This window comes from Doryrhamphus excisus, chromosome 11 (genome assembly GCF_030265055.1).
Source record: "Doryrhamphus excisus isolate RoL2022-K1 chromosome 11, RoL_Dexc_1.0, whole genome shotgun sequence".
NCBI lineage: Eukaryota > Metazoa > Chordata > Actinopteri > Syngnathiformes > Syngnathidae > Doryrhamphus > Doryrhamphus excisus.
In genome coordinates, this window is record NC_080476.1 from 2,952,376 (window position 1) to 2,971,443 (window position 19,068).

The following is a 19,068-nucleotide window of genomic DNA, read 5'->3' on the forward strand; positions in this document are numbered from 1 at the left end:
TTAACCTTTTGAAAATTCAGTTTATTTAAAATATGTCCTATTGCTAAATAACATCATACAAAAATATCTTACAACAATCAGTACAGACATTCCTTATGAAACGCTGCTCGTACTCGTATGAGGCATCATTTGAAATTGTAAACAAACTTTAAAGCTATTTTTGTTACTACCAAAAATGTACATTCAGCAGTTTAACAGAAGGGACATAGTTAAGTGTCAATCAATGACCTTTGGCAAAAATGGATTGTAACAACATAAACATGAAATACCATCCCTCTATAGTCACCTTTAAGCTCCTATTATGCAATATAGCAGATATAATAGGAGACATAAGACTTGGACAATATGGGCATATTGTTTTTTATGCAAAAAAGCCAATATCAGACATCCCTTGTTTTTATATATATTAATTTTAGATATTTACAAATGGGAAAATGTAGCCTTTATGTGTATTCAGAATTGTTTTCTAAAACAAGTATAAAAATTAGGGCTGTTAATCGCTTCAAAACTTTGATTGGAATTAATTGCATTTCATCCATAGTTGATTCACAATTAATCGCATTAATCGCAGATAGAAATACATTTTTATTTTTATAATAGGTAGAGGAATTCTCTTTGTGGTAAATGATTCGATAATATCGACAACGATAATTACATAAAATTTTATGTAAAAAGATATTGATTTTGGAACTATTGGCCATAATTTAAAATAATACAATCATCCAAGCTTATTTTTGTATTACTATTTTTCTTTATTATTAGCTTTTAAACTTGCCCCCAAATGTTCAGCAAATACAAAATGTGAGTAAAAATATAAATACATTTTTTGAGAGTCACCCACTAATGACACAGAGGCCGACATAGCTGACTTCCGGACCCGGTTGCCATTTTGTTAGCAAGCTAAGGGTGCTAACATGGCGTTACATGAAGAACACAGTTGGACTCATAGCAGAGTATTAATAACTTGACAAGACGCACGTCATATTGTATGCAAACCGGAAAATGTACACAAACTGGGGCACAAAGTTATGGCGTAAATTTTCAACGTTAAATGAAAAACCTGCTAACTGGGGCGGATGCCAACTGATGCATAGGCAAGCGCTTTCATGAATTTACCCTTAAGGACAATAAAATACTCAATAGTTGTGATTAGTGACAAAAACGATTATTTTACGATTTACGATTATTATGATTTTTTTTTTTTTTACGTTTTCTGTTTTTGGAGTTTCCTTAATTCGTGAAATTCACCCTGAAGAATGGGTTAGCATTACGTGATGAAATACGTGATCGATGACAAAACCATAACATGATTCACCACACACATGAAAAATGACTATTTTACTTGATCACATTACAAAATATGGTATTCCGCGACAAACTATTTTTTAAAGCAGTTTTCACTGAGACCCTGTCCACATGGGAATGCTCCTGGGATTTATTTTTTTGGCGGACTGAAAAAAATGGCACCTACATTGTATTACACAAACCCCACCTACCTACGGGGCACACAGAACCACGCCACAACAAAACAATAGAAGAAGAAAAACACATGCACATTAAGTCCATCGTATTTCACTTTTCCAGCTTGTTGAGCCTTACGACGAAGTGGAATTACTCCTTTCCTGATTTCCGAGTCGCCACAGCGGATTTTTTGACCCGCATACTGATTTTGGCTTGAGCACTTTATATTCCGGATGCCCTTCCTGACGAATACCAATGATGGATACTAGTGGGGATTTGAACCCAGGGCGTTAGCTTCGAAGTCTAGTACAAAAAAATTTTTTTTTTTTTAAATTGTGATTTGCTGAGCCGCACAGAAGCGATATGGCAATGTTGCATGCCGTTGCAGGGCACCCAGAATATCGTTCCCATGTGGATGAAAGGCTAAAAAGACCAAATACTTTCCACCTGAAAATGTTCCCATGTGGACAGGCACAGAGAGCTGAGGCAAAATGATGGCATACATTTGCTAACTGGGGCAGATGCTAACCGATGCATAGGCAAGCCCTTAAAAACCACAAATTAGCAATAAAATCAACAAAGGACGTGACCGACTCCAACAGTACAAGGTAATTAGCCACAGATATTTGACTTATTCCTACAACTAAAAGTTAAACTTAACCTTATTCAACCAACGTTTTACGATTCCCGAGTTCGTGAAAGGGATTCCATCGTATTTCAGCCTGCGCCTTCACTTTGAATGCTACTTAAATGTTGTAAAGTCTGAAATGGTTTTTTTTCACCCTTTCTTTGTGCTCAAAGCGTGTTGTTAGGTGTTCATCCAACCTAAAAAACTAGCATTAGCTGTCCCTCATTTATCGCAGTTAAGGGATTCCAGACCCAAACACAATAAGTGAATTTCCCCAAAGTTCAAGATTCAATATTAATAAATTGAATATTTTCCCAGTTAGAGCACAGAAAATCTGTTTATGACTTTCTAAATATGATATTTACCATTATTAGCCTCCTGTAGACATGAAATAACACCCCTATAGTCACCTTTACACGCCTATAATTACACCACACTGCTCAACTGTAATGTGCAAGCTATTGGGATCACTGCAGGGACACAACCTAAACATAGCATGCTACTGAGCGAGCTAATTAGCTTCCAATTTATATAAACTTGAGAAAGGGTTTGAAGCGGAATGGGGAAGAAGGACAAAATAAGCCAAAACCTTACCACTTCCACACGGAATGGGAGAGCTTTTTTACTCTATCGTGTCGGACATGCCATGGCTGACTCCAGGTAATGCATTGGTTCCCGATTATTTTCTGTCATGCTCCGACTGGGGGACAGAAATGGTTTCGCACCCCCACACCCCCCCGATTTGAAATACTATTGAGAAACTGACAACTGACCAGAGTACTACATATAACTTGTCTTTCAATATTTTTGGACTAATAATAGTCCATAGTGGGCGGCATGGTGGTCTAGGGGTTAGCGCTAGGAGACCAGGGTTCAATTCCACCCTCGGGCATCTCTGTGTGGAGTTTGCATGTTCTCCCCGTGCATGCGTGGGTTTTCTCCGGGTACTCCGGTTTCCTCCCACATTCCAAAAACATGCTAGGTTAATTGGCCACTCCAAATTGTCCATAGGTATGAATGTGAGTGTGAATGGTTGTTTGTCTATATGTGCCCTGTGACTGGCTGGCGACCAGTCCAGGGTGTACCCCGCCTTACGCCCGAAGACAGCTTGGATAGGCTCCAGCACCCCCCGCGACCCTCGTGAGGAAAAGCGGTAGAAAATGAATGAATGAATGAATAGTCCATAGTCAACCGAGAAACAGCAGTCATTCATGAATTCATTGATTAGATGGCGTGATGGAGCAATGTTTGAACCGTGATGGACGACTGTATACGTGTTATTGATCTCGCGTTCCCGTATGTGCGACAGCGTTGCCAATTAACATGACTACAAGGTTAAGACGTAATGACGACAGAAAATTAAGGCTCTCTGTAAACGTTTTAAAAAATATACATTCACAGTAAAAATTGTGATGCTAAATTAGCAACTTTTTCCAAAAAAAAGGTTAAGAAATCGTATGTGTCATAAGAGTAAACTAACAACTAAACGATTCACAGTTTTGGCATGTTTTCAGCAGAACAAATACGTAATACGTAATCACGTTAATGAACATGAAACATACCGTTTCCAGGTAGCATTTGAGAGTGATTCAATGATGCTTTGCATTTCGTCCATACGAGTTGAGAGGAGCAGTATTCAAACAGTCCACAAACTCTGCTACTGCAGCCGCTCACTATTGCCTCTAGAGGGCACCAAGCAGTATTGCAAGATGAAGAAAACTAGCATGGCTAGCACTTATCCATTATGTGCTTTGCAGTGTTTACTTTCCGACTAAACTGCGTTTAAATATTTTTTATGTTAAGTTGAATACCTCAAACCCCGACTGAATGCTTGAGCAAGGTAAACCTGTCCAACAACACTACTGGCTCTTGTGCTTGTGAACGACAGCGTCGGGAACGCGCCGGCCCGTTGCGCTGTTCCCCGACAGGAACGGGAGGATCCTCTCAAACAGCAGGATGCAGCTCACGATGCCTGAGGGCCACAAAGAGGGAGAGAAGTTTCCACGCAGGCAAATAACAAGCACCGGCAGCTGTTTTGCGTAGCTTTTAGCGTTAGCTTCCCTACCTAAGGCCGGCCCCAGCCAGTAAATGAAGCAGTACTCCAGGTAGGTGTGCCCACTGCAGGGGAACTGGATGGAGAAGGCCAGGACGGGGTTAAAGAAGGCCCCGGAGATGCTTCCACCTGTAAATTGACAAAATAAACATCATCACGTAGCTGCAGACTGTTAGCATAATCCTTTATTTGACTTTTGTTACACTATGCCACAAACAATTGCATTTTTCAAACTAGGTTTTTCCCAGAAACGCAATAAATCCATGGAGTTCACCCTTAAGAACAAGTACAATGTGATTTGTGACAGAAATGATTATTTTTACTTTGTGTTACTGAAGACGGTACTGCACAAATAATGGCATTTTTTAACTGAAATGCAAGAAATTTCACACAGAAATTTGTCAAATTTGTTAAGATCCATGACAAAAGTACAAATGAGATTAGTAGGGATGGCACAACTGGTGGGCACGAGGCCTATTACAATAAATACATGAATTAATCATACAATAAATGAAAATGAAATGGATCATTTTGCCGGTTTTGCTGGTGTTGTTCCATAGAACAACAGCATGAACATTGTAAGCCCGTCTGTCAGTCATACAGTATCTTTGTCTTGGTCGGTGGAGGCGAGGCTGATAGCATATACACACACAGAGTGCAGAAGAGTGTAACATTGTACAAATTAAACTAGTAGATTGCAATATAGGGTGATTTTTCTTTTAATTGTAATTTAATTGTAAGTACAATGAACTTTCCTTAAGCTTTGGGAAAAAACTAGCACTCACCTGCATACACCAGTGCGGTAATGACGGCCGCAAAGACAGGGACTCGGAGCTTCTCGTCCACTTTGTGAACATGCAGAGACACCGCCTGGACGGCGAAGGCGCAGCCCAGCTCCACGGCAGCGGCTTCCACAACGGTGCCCCCCAGCGGGTCAAAGCATCTGAAGTCAAAGCGCCGGTGCCGAACGTGGATCTCCGAGAGACCCTGCGACCACACCGCTGCGGCGGCGTACCGCGCGGCCAACGCGGCGCCGAACTGTCCGGCGATTAACGCCAGAGCCGCTCTGACGCTGCGGCTCCCGCGGCAAACGCGCTCCAAGATGCCGCATGGATTACACGAAGCTCCCCGGAAAGACAGCAGGTGGACGACGGTGATGGCATAGCAAAGCGTCAGGCCGACCGCCGGCTCCAGCCGCGCGGTGTCCCCGAGCAGCTTGAGCTCATGCGAGCAGCAGCAGAGCTGGAAGGTGGACGCCACCTCCGCGGCCAGAGCTCCGGAGGTACCGCGGAGCACGCGGGTGGCCGCCTGGCGGGCGATCTCGCTGAGGAGCACCGCGACTGCCAGCACCGCCAGGGAGACCCACACGTCGCTCATCCCGGTCTGGTTGTCAGGGCATCGGGTACAACTTTTGCAAGTTGTCCCTCTAGTAGGCGGACCCTCCTACAAGTTCCCTCCTACTCGCTTCAAATATTTCCGCGTGTGACAGGAAGTAGGGATTTTGACCATCTAAAATAAAAGCAGGCCATCAACCTTACTTTAATTCAACAATTGGGAGGCGATAATACATCATTTCGCATCTTTGCTAATGAAACAGGTGATATATTCACATAATAATAATTATAATTCATATACGTAAAGGCAAAGGTACTCAACGTTTCCTTGTTTCACTTGTCATTTACTGTAAAGACGATGGGATGTTGAAAGAAACTTTTGCCACAGTTTTTTTTTTGACGCGATGAAAAGGAAGTTTCGTTATTTGTTGTAATGCTTGACTGATGAATGACGCAGTCCGACAATTTTTGCGGGCGTCTGGACTATGTAATCCCACTAAGAACGAAACCAACCACCATTTTTTCACTTTCCTCAGTAGAAGTTGTTTTTCCTTTGGAATTATTTGGAAACCCCCACTCTAAAAAAAAAAACAACATTCAGAACTTGGTGGAAATTATTTATTTATTATACGTGATTTCTACAACACAAAGTATGTTAGAATAAAGCATTAAATTACATGGTCATTTATTTGAACATGCATTAGGTTACAATGGAATGCATCACATAATCAATTCACAGTGCATATTAAAAACATGCATATTAAAAATGTGACTATGTAAACAGAGGCAACCCCAAGTCAAACGCCAATAGTCGTTTTCATGTTATATCATATATATATTTATATCTTATCATATGATTTTACGTTTTTTTTTACTTTATAAATTTTTTTTCTCCCTAAAATACTTAAAACGTCAGCAGGCACGCCTCTCTTTCCTTTCCACTTATTTCATGTCAGTGGATGGTTGTAGTAATTAATATGTACTGTATGTTACAACCCACCCACAGTTCTCAGCCATGGTTTAGCTAACTATTAGCATAGTGACACAAAAGCAAGGGGAAAATGCTTGACAATACTTGCTATTTTGCTACATTTTAATGTTCTTTAAGTCATATGTTTCTATATTTAACTGTATAAGTGCTAAACAACATTTTTCTAATTTATTAAATATTTTTTTCTCTGCAAGCTGCTATATGATGCAGCCTTGGCCACCGCCACGTGAGCTCAATGAGGAAGTGGCTAAACATTGAAACGATCAGATGACGTCTATCTCTTCCCTGATTGGTGGAATTGGTCGCGTTATAACGCTCCACATGTTACAACTATACTATGTCTCCCCACATAAACATATGTGTATTTTGGAGTTTAAATACTTAGAACCTACGCTGTTGTTAGCAAGAAGGTTTCTTTCCAAGTGTACTTCCGGTTTTGTTGAGCGATACGGCAGCATCTCGGCACCGCCTGCTACAGACGTGACATGTCGCTAAGCGAGGAAGAGGAGGCGGTTTCCTCCCCTCGGACCTGTCTGTCACCGGGGAGGCAGAACCCACGGAAAGGTAAGAACACCTGCCTGTTTTTCATGTTCAATACCGTATTTCTTCAGCAGGGTTTTTATTCATTCCGCATTGGCACCAACTTTCATTGTAAAAGTTGTCTTATTTTGAAAACAATTTGCAATCATTAAATGAAAAAATATCTGTTATGGAATCACTTCATCGGATTTTCATTACCGATAGCCAGGACACTTGGTCCGGCAACGAGATACCCACAGATACCTTATTATTTCAATATATGTAAAACATGCCTCCTCTACAAGAAAATGGTTAGATTACAAATACCAGGGGCGCCGTAATGGGGGACAAGTTAGGACAATCCCAAGAGTTACAAATTAAAATATGATTTTGCTATTTGGGTTTTTGTTGTTGTTTTTGGCAGTAAAAGTAGAAGTACATTTTGAGTTAAAAAAAGGGAAGGAATTTGTCCTTTTATTGCAGTGAGAATTCAAAATATTCACTGCATTAATGAGCACAAAACTTCATAATAAATAAATATAATGAATGATTTCATTTCCTCTGTGAATTTTGTTTTGTTCAATATTGAAATATTTCTTGCCACGTTATGTTGTATATTTTTAATATGAGGTTTCCAGCTCATTTTTTTCCATCTACTATGATCCCCAGAAATGTATTTTCCTTAACCTTGTCTACACTGTCTATTTGTGTTTGCTTGTACATATCTTTTCTGCTATTACCAAACAGCATTATTTTTGTTTTACTGAGGTTCAAGGATAATCTATTATTATTATTATTACCATTTCATCTCTGATCTTTTACAGATGTCATTGATACACAAGTTGAACTGTTTTGGTCCCAGTATTGACCCTGGGGGTGCTCCACATGTAATATTTAAACTTGCAGGTCTGTGATGTTCTAGCTTTTATTCAAGATAGAAAAAAACTCTCTGGTTATAAGGGCCTTAAATGCTGCTCGACCAAAAAGCTACTAGGGCATCCAGCAAACATACGCTGGCACCTATAACGGTTAGACGAAGTATCATTCTTTGGTATAAGCTCTCTCTCCCCAGACAAACCTGCACCTGATTTGTTAGAATGTAGTTAATTCAATAAAGTAGTTAATAAAAAACTGCATAAACTCCCTGTCTTTATTTCTGGCATTCTCTTTTCTTCAGAAATAATTTCTTCCACAACACTATGCTTCTATGCTTCTAAGGATAGAATAATACATAGCTCTCCTTTCAAGTCTATCCATCTTCAGGATGGACTTAGTGGGCAAATACCAAAAAAAGTATGAACCAATATTAGCTATATTAGCAAATCCAGGTAGGGAACTGTACTTTTAAATGTCCTTTTCTGTGTTTCCTCGCAGCAGAAAATGAGTTAATATGAGCTAACTAACAATGGGCATCATGGGAAATACCTATTTTGACGTCATTTACATAAGGGACTTCTATATTAACCACACTACAGCGATATTATTATTGTAGCAGCTGACATGTAAAATTATGTTTATCTCTCGCTAGTCGTTCCTGTCAGCGTCATTCACAAACAGGAAAGTGGATACCTAGCTTTCCATTTCGCTACAAAGACTCAACAAGGTGCCCGTTTGCCATTAGCATTTTTTACCTGAGGACTGGAGCACACGTCTTGTGCTGGAAGACACAGCCATCCCAAGGAGAGCGGACATCCTAAGTGTTGCCGCTCTATCGCTAGTGAGGAAAGAAGTTTGGGTAGTGTTTTAAATTAATTTAAATTTAAAAAATATGGCAAGATACTGTAAGTATTACATGTTATCATCAATGTACTTGTTCTTGTCTGATCACAGCATGTATATCAAACGATGAAACGCTGTTAGAGGGTTTTTTTTAGTAGTCAAAATAGGTGTGTCCCAATGACGTGCATTGTCAGCTACCTCATATGAACTGTTTTTTTGGTGTTATAATGCACATAAAAGGGAAAGAAATATGTGTGTATGTTTCACATAAGGATTGGAATGATGGGCAAAATAAAAAAAAAGTGTAGTTTCCCTTTTAACAAAAATAGCTCTCACAAAGCTTTCATTAAAATTATGTAAATAATCAAAATAGGAGTTCAGTTGAAAAAGCGTGCAGGACAACGCCCCAGGAAAGGACAACAGGACGTTTGGTCACCCTGTTAAAAAGAGTCAAGAAATTCCAAGGTGCAAAGCAGCTCATGGAGATGAGGTTCAATCATCAAGTGATGATTGAAGTGAGTTTGTTTCTTGTACTTCTGTTGCTTCAACACAATTCATGTGTCCCATCACATTTGGATGTTTATAACTCTTCAATAAAGGGACCGGTCACTAGCTAAAGCGTCCTTTGGTCCCTGAGGAGAGACGATAAGCTTATCTTATCTTAAAGACAGGCTGCTGATGTCCCTATATAAGGTGTCTATGCTGCTTATTTGAAAGTATTGTGTTGTGTTTCAGGTCTGTGTGATGGTCAAGGAGTCAGCGTGTCTGTGAACCCATGGCATCCATGTTGGGTGTCCACGAGCGCGGACCCTTTGTGTCGTGTCTGCTGGGCCTGTACGGTTGCCGGTGGCGCCGCCAGCACGGGAGCAGCACCCCACCTGGAGACTGCTGCTGCAACAAGGTTATAGCCACTTGAACTCATTCAATACCAAGATGTAGTTATGTTTCTATAAACCCGAATGCCTGACTCAAACAACGTATTTATACGTCTTATGCAAGTTTGTTTCATGAGAGTCTAAAGGAGGTGTTGATGCAACTCCTCACCAATGGATTAGGCTTGAGAGCAATTTCAATGCCATTAAAAACGTCCACTAGATGGCAGACGTGCAGTATCATGAGAGGAAGGAGAAACACATGAGCTCGGTCTCACTAGGGTCTCGGTATACTGGAGCCTATCCCAGCTGTCTTTGGCGAGAGGCGGAGTACACCCTGGGCTGGTCGCCAGCCAATCAGAGCACACATGTAGACTCACATTGAGTCAACATGGTCTAAAGTGGCCGGTATTAAAGGCGTTGTATTTTGAACAGCTTCGATTTAGTGTCTTCGTTGAGAGCTCTCTGATGGGGTTAAAGGTCAGGCTGTTGTCTCCGTGGAAACAAGGTCAATAAACGGCGCAAGCCAATAAAAAGCAACTTCCTGTTTGGTGTCCCGACAGTTGGAAGGCGTGAGCTTGGCTCTGCTGGTGGTGGCCTTCTGTCTCACCCTGCTGTTTCTGTACTTCTGGGGCCAAGCCAAGAACGATTACAATGACTTTGATTGGTGGGTGAATGAAACTCAATCATTCTTCCTCTCCTCCGTCGCCACACGCTGTCTACTTCCTGTTCTCAACGCTGATGTCCAATTTTGGCAAACTTTGCAGGTTCAACTTTGGCAACATGGGCTTCTGGTTCCCGTGGTCTGTGGTGCTGCTGGTCATCGCCGCAGTGTTCTTCTCCTACACGGCCATGCTCATGGTGAGACACTAGCAGGGGGGGTACTGTTCGTAGTTGAATAGAGTCTATCACAGGGGTTGGCAACCTTGACTATCAAAAGAGCCACCCCCCCCCCCCATGCTCACTACAGGAAAATAGACTGGAGCCGCAAAACATAATTGAAAAAATTAAAAAACTTACAAACTTTTCAAAGTTTAAATCTTTGTTAATTTGACCAGTTTTAACGACAGAATACAACATATTGTTGTTTCTCGCCACATGTGAAGCATAAAATTGGGGGGTGGGGGGGTATATTCATGGTTAGTTTACCACGTTGGGGGGAGACCTGTAACATCCAACCAAAGCAGGCGGCTAAACACCCACTTCCCCTCCATTCCTCGAGCTCATCCGATCAATTTCAGAACTCATCCAGGATGCATTCAGGGTCTCACAGAAAGTCAGATTTTGAAAATACTCATTCCAAAGATGCAGATTTTCCTCATTGGAGTGTTAAAAAATACTTGAGTATTGTGGAGGGAGAGGCTGAAGAGCCACATGTGGCTCTGGAGCCTCGGGTTGCTGACCCCTGGTCTATCACTACTAAAAAGTACTAAATTTGCAGTGTAGAGAGTGGCCGACAGCAGCTCCTGTGTGAGTGTTCACGGCATGTGTTTCCCACTTGTTAATATAAGCGATGGAGTCTCTCCTTCACCCTAAACCGTGGCAGTAGAGGAGTATTCTACACTGGCCGCTACGTGTCAGTAGCGTTACATGCATGTGACAATAGCCACCGATGGACGTACGTTGTCAATGCTAACGCTAATGCTGTGAGTCTGTCTTATCATATTTATGTATGAGGGGCTATCCACATGGAAATGTTTTCAGGTCAAAATGGCAACATATTTTATCACTTCAGCCTTTTATATTTTAATTTTTTTTGTTTTTAATGGCTTCCAATGTGGGAAAATCTGTCATTTCCATGTAGACAAGCACAATCGCTGTGAATATTTCGACAGGCGTGACTCCCCCCAGTCGACATTCTCCTGATGTTGTGTTGCCTTATACACAGTAGCGGTTCTATTCTAGTAGGTTCTAGTAGCTATGGACCACATGGGCAAGTGCCCAGGGCGGCAAAAGTTAATTGACGAATGTTCAGCGCTCATGGCAGACGGGCGCCCTCTACAGGCGTGATACTCGCGTCCACAAGCGTGATCAAACGTCAAAACAAAGACTCTCAGAAGTAATTCCAATTTGTCCTCAGTCTAGATGACAGCGTTTTTTCTTCTTTTATCCTTTGGTGTGTCACTGGTGTGCCAATCCATCCATTTTCTATGCCGCGTATCGTCACTAGGGTCGCGGGTATGCTGGAGCCTATCCCAGCTGTCTTTCTGATATGAAAAATGTGTTTTTGTATCAATATTTGATTATTGTATTTCGGGATTTTTTTACATTATAAAAACTGTTAGTTCTCCCATTTTCAAATTTTATTGTAATTTTTGCGAAATGTTTCTTTTGAATGATCAAATTCCTCCATTTTAGTTGTATTATCATGATAAGGTTATGACACATAATGCATTTGTTGTGTATTTACAGCTCTTGGCCATCTGCTTGCTGTCCCAGAGACAAAAACTACGTTTACATTGGAGCCACAAGGTACGCCACTGATCTCGGATCAGCTCACTGACTCACTCATCAAGGAACCAAGACAGCATAAACATATTGTTGAATTGATAGCACATCTTCAGGTATACTTAATACTGTGTCCTCTCCGTGGTCAGGTGGGCATCGTGGTGAGCCTGACGTTTGCCATCGTGGCGATGGCCATCATGGCCGACCTTTGGAGTCAAGAATGGACAACGCTGCTTCTTTCCTTCCAAGTAAGGTTCTACAAAATTGTCCAAATTGTTTCCTCTTCCGTTTCTTCATTTTACTCTCTCTCCTGTGACCAGGTGACGGCGCCATATTTGCATTTGGGCGGAGTCTTGTTGATGACAGCGCTGGCCTGGCCAGTCGCGTTGCATTTCTTTCGCATGACCAGCAGAGGTCAGGACAGCAAGATTTTGTTTTACTAAGCGCAGGTCATCTTAGTTTCTTCTGATGGTCGTTTAGCGGCTAGCATAATAATGTACACAAGCAAAAAACAGCACACAATACTTAAAGAGGACCTGTTATGCTAATTTTTCTGCCATTTGTATTGAGATGTGTTCTCCTGTAGAGCAGCTACACATGATAACCCGCACAGAAAGCTTTCTAGATCTTCCAGAATCTGCACCTATTCCAGCTGTATTTCCTTGGATTTCCAAAATGGTCTGCTTTCATTTATTCCACCCACTCCCATATAAAGTTCGGCTCACTGTGATGTCACAGGGAGCCGGTGTTAGAAAAAAATCTGAAACCTAGCCTTCAGAGCCATCCCGAACTTCTTTCAGGACTCACTCCCAAATACGTAAACCTCATTATCTGAAAGTTTGGCATTGTGTAACACGAGAATACCAAATCCCCTTTGCGTATGGCAAAAATGTGTTTGTGAATTTATCCTGCTGTTAAAATTGGAGTAAAACCAAAATAAGTTGGAGTATTTGTTCAATTTTGAACAATCCTGCAGTCAGTGACATATGACCAGAGAAGGATGCTTATCCACACGTGGATTTTTTATAGCAAAAATGAGAAGACTTGGCAGATTCATATTCAAATTAAAGTTATAAACCCAGGCCCCACACCTTTTACATTTCAAGTAAAGCAGCTCTGCAGTTTTGGAGGTATCCTGGAAAATAAGTTCAATATTACTGTGATATGTTTTTATGCTTATCCTGGAAACAAAAAGCGCAGAAACATACACAAATACAGGAAATAAGTTAGATATTCCTGCAATATGCTTTTTCCGATGATTAAATCCTGGTAAGATACAAACATACGGAGAAAGACAGGAAATAAGTTCCATATTCCAGTAATATCATGTTTTTTGTGGGCTGCGGGTTGTTTTTTATTGGTCCACTGCAGAAATAAAAACGGCAAAAATGGGACATTTCAAAAGGCAAAATGTCATGAGAAAAAGCAGAGCTGTTAATAATTACAACTAAAAACACAAAGCTTGCTGTAGAAATATGGATTGTGTTTTTCTCAATCCTTTTTTTGACAAAATATGAAAACGATATAAAGCCATAAAGTGATTCTTCCGAGTTATCCTGGGAACAAAAAACAAATGTAATAAGTTGTATATTGTCACAATAAACCCTAACATGTTGTTTTTTTCTGCTTATCTGGCAGCAAGGCGGGGCCTAATTTTGTTTGTCTACCTGACATTCCTATTGGTCCTTTACTTGGTGCCACTGGGCTTGTACTCTCCATGTATTAGACACAAAGGGTCCCTAGGCCCCCCACCGGCCCTCATTGGCCACAGAGGAGCCCCTATGGTGAGCGTGAAGGCAACACCCAAAAACGAGACATTTAAAAACATGTTTTTCACTGTAAATGATGTTGTTGTCAGCTAGCTCCAGAAAACACGCTAATGGCCTTCGAGAAGGCGGTGGAGGCAGGAAGTGAAGGCCTGGAGACGGACGTCACTATCAGGTCAGTTTGTGATGTAAAGTCAAATCCCAGCAAAGCATTTCATTAGTTATGAATGCAGAGGTGCCGCAATGCTACCTCTGTCCACCAGAGGGAACCAGAGGAGCCCAGAGGGAGGCTGACATCATCGCAATTAAATACATTCGTAAAAAAGACAAATTACTTTAACCTCTTGATCTCAGAATGCTTTACATTGAACTTGTTGTAGGTTCACTATAAGAAATGTTATTATACTCAAGATAAACGTAAACATGACACTTGTTTGGTACCGTTTACAGCAGGGGTGGGCAAACTACGGCCCGGGGGCCACATCCGGCCCGCCAAGTGTTTGAATACGGCCCGCCCAATCTTTCCAAAGTATTTAATTTAAACTCAACATACAACCTGGCATCATGGCCTGAGCCAACCTTTTGATGGTTGTATCAATTTCGTTTTTTGACATGGTCTGTTGTTTACAAAGTGCTCCTGAAAAAAGAGACACAGGCACATAATAATAATAATAATAATTATTATTATTATTAGATTATTATAATTACTATTAGAACTATTATGATTATTATAATTATTATATTAATGCTAATTATTATATTAATTACATATAATATTATTGTTATATTTGCATATTTTACATAATAATAATATAATAATTATTATTTAAATTTTATTGTAATTATTATAATATTTTATTATTTTTAAAATATTAAAATATAAATATAAAATAATAAATAATAATAGCAGATTGCATGACAATTTTACAGATACAATAATACCAGGTGGACTGTTACGTGTAAAATATATAGTCTGCCCCCCCCCCCCCCCCCCCCCGTAAATTTTGTCATATCAATGCGGCCCGCGAGTCTAAAAGTTTGCCCACCCCTGGTTTACAGCTATGACGGCGTTCCCTTCCTGATGCACGACCGCACGTTACGGCGAACCACCAACGTCCATCAGGTTTTTCCCAACCAAGCCGATGCCCCAGCGGCCATGTTTTTGTGGTCGGAGCTACAGAGGCTCAACGCTGGAGCCTGGTTCCTCTCTGTAAGTTATGTGGCTAGTTTTCACAATGGAATTATTGATGGAATTATCTATGATTTCCACCCCCCCCCCCCCCCTCCAGAGTGATCCATTCAAAACGGCGAACTCGCTTGGAGAGGACGACCGACTTCAGGCGGGAAACCAGTCTGTCTGCAGCCTGCAAGACTTCCTCCAGTTGGCGGCGCGCACTGACAAACTGGTGATCTTTGACCTCTACCGTCCCCCACAAGGACACCCGTACAGGGACACGTGGATCCACCGCACGCTGGAGGTCATTCATAACGAGTCGTCCATTCAGCCCTCACAGGTGACATCATATCATATTGTATCATCATATCACAGTCCACGCTATTTTATTACAATACTGTAACTATTAGTTAGAAATCCTCCAGTTTTTGAATGTTTTATGCGAGCAGCAATTTGTCCTACTTTGTTTGATGGTCTTTGAACGCACTATTGACATACGTTCTGTATGGTGGCTCTGTATTCATTTAGTGCTTTTATAGTGAGGTTGCTCCTGCCATAGTTTTATACAATACATGATAAATAGGATGAATGACACATTTATCACATTTATTAATTCATTTGTGTGTGTGTGTGTGTGTGTCCACACACCAGGTGCTGTGGTTGCCCCCGGAGCTGCGGTCTGAGGTGGTGAACATGGACCTGGGCCTACAGCAGACGTCCGGCACAGAGCTCCCTCTAGAGGAGCTTCATAAGAATCGCATCGTCAAGCTCAACCTGCACTACACTTCCCTGTCGACTCAGCGCATCAGGTGTGTGTGTGTGTGTCAGTGTGTGTTGTCGTGTGCTTCATTGTGTCACTTAACTCATCCTTGTGGTGTGCAGCGCGTACGCAGCACTGAACATCAGCACTAACCTGTACGTGATCAGTGAGGCGTGGATCTACTCGCTGGCCTGGTGCTCGGGCGCACACTCGGTCACCACCAACGACCCCCAGCTTCTTCACGCCATGACGCGACCTCTTTTCCTTATGGTGACTGCTACTTCCCATTCTTCCTGTCTGATCATTTCACATTGCAATCAATACATAATGTACTTTATTTCATCACAACACACTTTAACCTTTCATTTTACTCATTTGTTTATTCATATATTGGTTCATTTGGCCACTAAAATATCCTCCATATATTGGATAAAAACTATTTGTGTCTCTATATTCTTTATCTGCTTTTAATACTTAGTACTTTCCAGACTCCTGATGAATTCAACGTAATGTGGATCGTCACTGATGTGTTGTCACTGCTGCTCATTGTGGCTCTTTTTGCCTTTCACAGGTACAAACACACACACACACACAGAAAATACATTTTTCTATACACACACACAGACACATACTGTATATAAAGTGGTGCAAAAACATTTTATCCCCTTCCTGATTTCTTTTTTTTTTTCATGTTTGTCACACTTGTGTTTCATTTTTCAAACTAATTTAAATGTTAGTCATTAGTAACACAACTGAACACAAAAAGCAGTTTATAAATGAAACGTTTTATTATCAAATACTACAGTATTAATTGGCCCTGTACCCTAGAAACCGCCCATGAATGATACGGGAAAAGGCCCAAAAAAGGCAGTGATACTGATAAAATATAGAGTTTAACCATGTCCAGTTTCAGCCCCCCGTAGCTGTCCACTCAGAGCGCACTGCTCTGGTATCGTGCCCGTGAAACAACCAATCAGAGAACAAAACATGAGTGCTTAGTGCCTAGTGCTTCTCCAGTCACCAAAAAACCCAAACTTGATTAATGGAACTTTAATTGTCAGACATTGATAAGATAAGACTGTTGATAAAATATTATTGTTGAAATATTTTTGCAATTTTTGTGTTTACACTGTTTAGATATAATACATGTAATAAACTGGAATTTTCTGGAAACAAAATGGTCTTTTGATTAAATAGTACGTGATAATAAGCTCATGATTAAATAGTATGTGATAATAATATAATTGGATGAATTGGATAATATAATTATCCATCCATCCATCCATTTTCCTCTGTTTATCCGGGTCCCGGTCGCGGGTGCAGCAGTCTTAGTAGGGAAGTCCAGACTTCCCGGTCCCCGGCCACCTCCTCCAGCTCCACCGGTAGGCCACCAAGGTGTTCCCAGGCCAGGTGTGAGACATAGTCCCTCCAGCGTGTGTCCCTAGTGTCCTAGGTCTGGCCCCGGGCCTTTTCCCGGCTGGGCATGCCCGGAAGACCTCACCAGGGAGGCATCCGGGAGGCATCCGGACTAGATGACCGAGCCACCACAACTGACTCCTCTCCATGTGAAGGAGAAGCGGCTCTACTCTGAGCCCCTCCCTATCTCTTAGGGTGAGTCCAGCTACCCTACGGAGGAAACTCATTTCAGCCGCCTGTATCCGCGATCTCATTCTTTCGGTCATGACCCAAAACTGAGCCCAAAGCATGACCCAAATACTCTGTGGTCTGACGAGACAAAAGTCATAAATGGAACCATGAATTCTGCTGTCTACCAAAAAATCCTGAAGGAGATTGTCCGGCCATCTGTTGGTGACCTGAAGCTGAAACCAACTTGGGTTCTGCAGCAGGACAATGATCCAAAACACACCAGCAAGTCCACCTCTGAATGGCTGAAGAAAAACCAAATGAAGACTTTGGAGTGGCCTAGTCAAAGTCCTGACCTGAATCCTATTGAGATGCTGTGGCATGACCTTAAAAAGGTGCTCCAATGTGGCTGAATGACAACAATTCTGCAAAGATGAGTGGGCCAAAATCCCTCCACAGCGCTGGAAGAGACTCATTGCAAGTTGTCACAAACGCTTGATTGCAGTTGTTGCTGCTAAGGGTGGCCCAACCAGTCAATACACGTTAAACTAAATACATACAGTAAAATAATGCTGTATTTGTATAGTTAAGGGTTGTCACTAGTGTTGTTTAAAATAAATCAACAAAAATGCTTTGTTTTCAAGGTGTGACTCATGAATGAAAGCTGAGCAGCTGTGTGGATATACTGCAGTACTAATACTAATATCCTTGTTAAAATAATGATGTAAGCGGTTCTGTTGTGTTGACTGACAGGTGGCGAGAGCGAAGACTGGCTGACGTCCGATCGGTACTCAAAGTCACACTGGATGGAGGCACATACGTCCAGTTCAAAACAGGTCAGAGATGCTAGTCTTGATTATGTTTAACCACTGGGAGGCGCCTCCCCAACGGGACTAATAACTTCATTGTGTCACATTTTTATGTTTACGTCATCTTTTTGTGACATGTTTATCAGGGGTGTAACGGTATTTGGAATCAGATTTCTTTCTGAATGGAATGTTTGGTAAGGTACAGAGGGGGTATAGAGTTCACACTTAACACATTAAGGAACACAACGAGGCTGCATGGTGGAGAGTGGTTGAGGAAGACCTGGGTTCGATTCTCCAGTTTGCATGTTCTCCCCATGCACAGGTACTCCGGTTTCCTCCCACATTCCAAAAACATGCTAGGTTAATTGGCCACTCCAAATTGTCCATAGGTATGAATGTGAGTGTGAATGGTTGTTTGTCTATATGTGCCCTGTGATTGGCTGGCCACCAGTCCAGGGTGTACCCCGCCTCTCGCCCAAAGACAGCTGGGATAGGCTCCAGCATACCCGACCTTTGTGGGGATAAGTGGCAAAGAAAATGGATGGATGTCTGCCGAATTAGGTAATGGGAGTATAAGGCACCTATAGGGGTGTTATTTCATGTCGAGAAGCTCTAACAATATAAAACATGATCAAAAACAGGTTTTCTGTACTTTTCCTACGAAAATATAACATTTATAAATAAGGAATCCTACTTTGGAACCAGTTAACCGCCATAAAGGAGGCATGGCTGTACGTACGGAACCCTGATTATGGCGTACTGTTACACAACAGTTGTCATGAGGACATATTTTCCATTTTGCAGAGCTGAGTGACATATGGTCCGTTTCAAGCAATCCGACTTGGCCTTCGGAGCAAACACCCAAACTGGCAACCTTGTCTGCTCAGTCAACCTGGCAACCGGCGAGCTAAATCAGCCCCAATCCCCACTTCGCTTCATTTCATTATTTG

General features: G+C 41.6%; 2 protein-coding genes across 2 annotated transcripts; one reads left to right on the plus strand and one right to left on the minus strand.

Moving 5' to 3' along the window:
• LOC131138043 (aquaporin-11-like) lies at positions 1-5,529 on the minus strand. The gene is made up of 3 exons (XM_058086596.1): positions 4,928-5,529; positions 4,155-4,271; positions 1-4,061 (listed from the first exon to the last, which is right to left on the minus strand). The coding sequence occupies exons 1-3, from the start codon at positions 5,517-5,519 to the stop codon at positions 3,949-3,951; spliced, it is 822 nt and encodes a 273-aa protein (XP_057942579.1). The 5' UTR covers positions 5,520-5,529; the 3' UTR covers positions 1-3,948.
• A 1,381-nt stretch (positions 5,530-6,910) lies between these two features.
• On the plus strand, positions 6,911-19,064 carry LOC131138048 (glycerophosphodiester phosphodiesterase domain-containing protein 5-like). The gene is made up of 16 exons (XM_058086606.1): positions 6,911-7,031; positions 9,441-9,606; positions 10,141-10,244; positions 10,345-10,438; positions 11,990-12,049; positions 12,175-12,273; positions 12,346-12,439; positions 13,664-13,809; positions 13,884-13,966; positions 14,851-15,001; positions 15,081-15,305; positions 15,617-15,774; positions 15,848-15,995; positions 16,214-16,296; positions 18,063-18,145; positions 18,923-19,064. Exons 2-16 carry the CDS (start codon positions 9,481-9,483, stop codon positions 19,027-19,029), a joined length of 1,761 nt encoding a protein of 586 aa, XP_057942589.1. The 5' UTR covers positions 6,911-7,031; positions 9,441-9,480; the 3' UTR covers positions 19,030-19,064.
• The last annotated feature ends 4 nt before the right edge of the window (positions 19,065-19,068 follow it).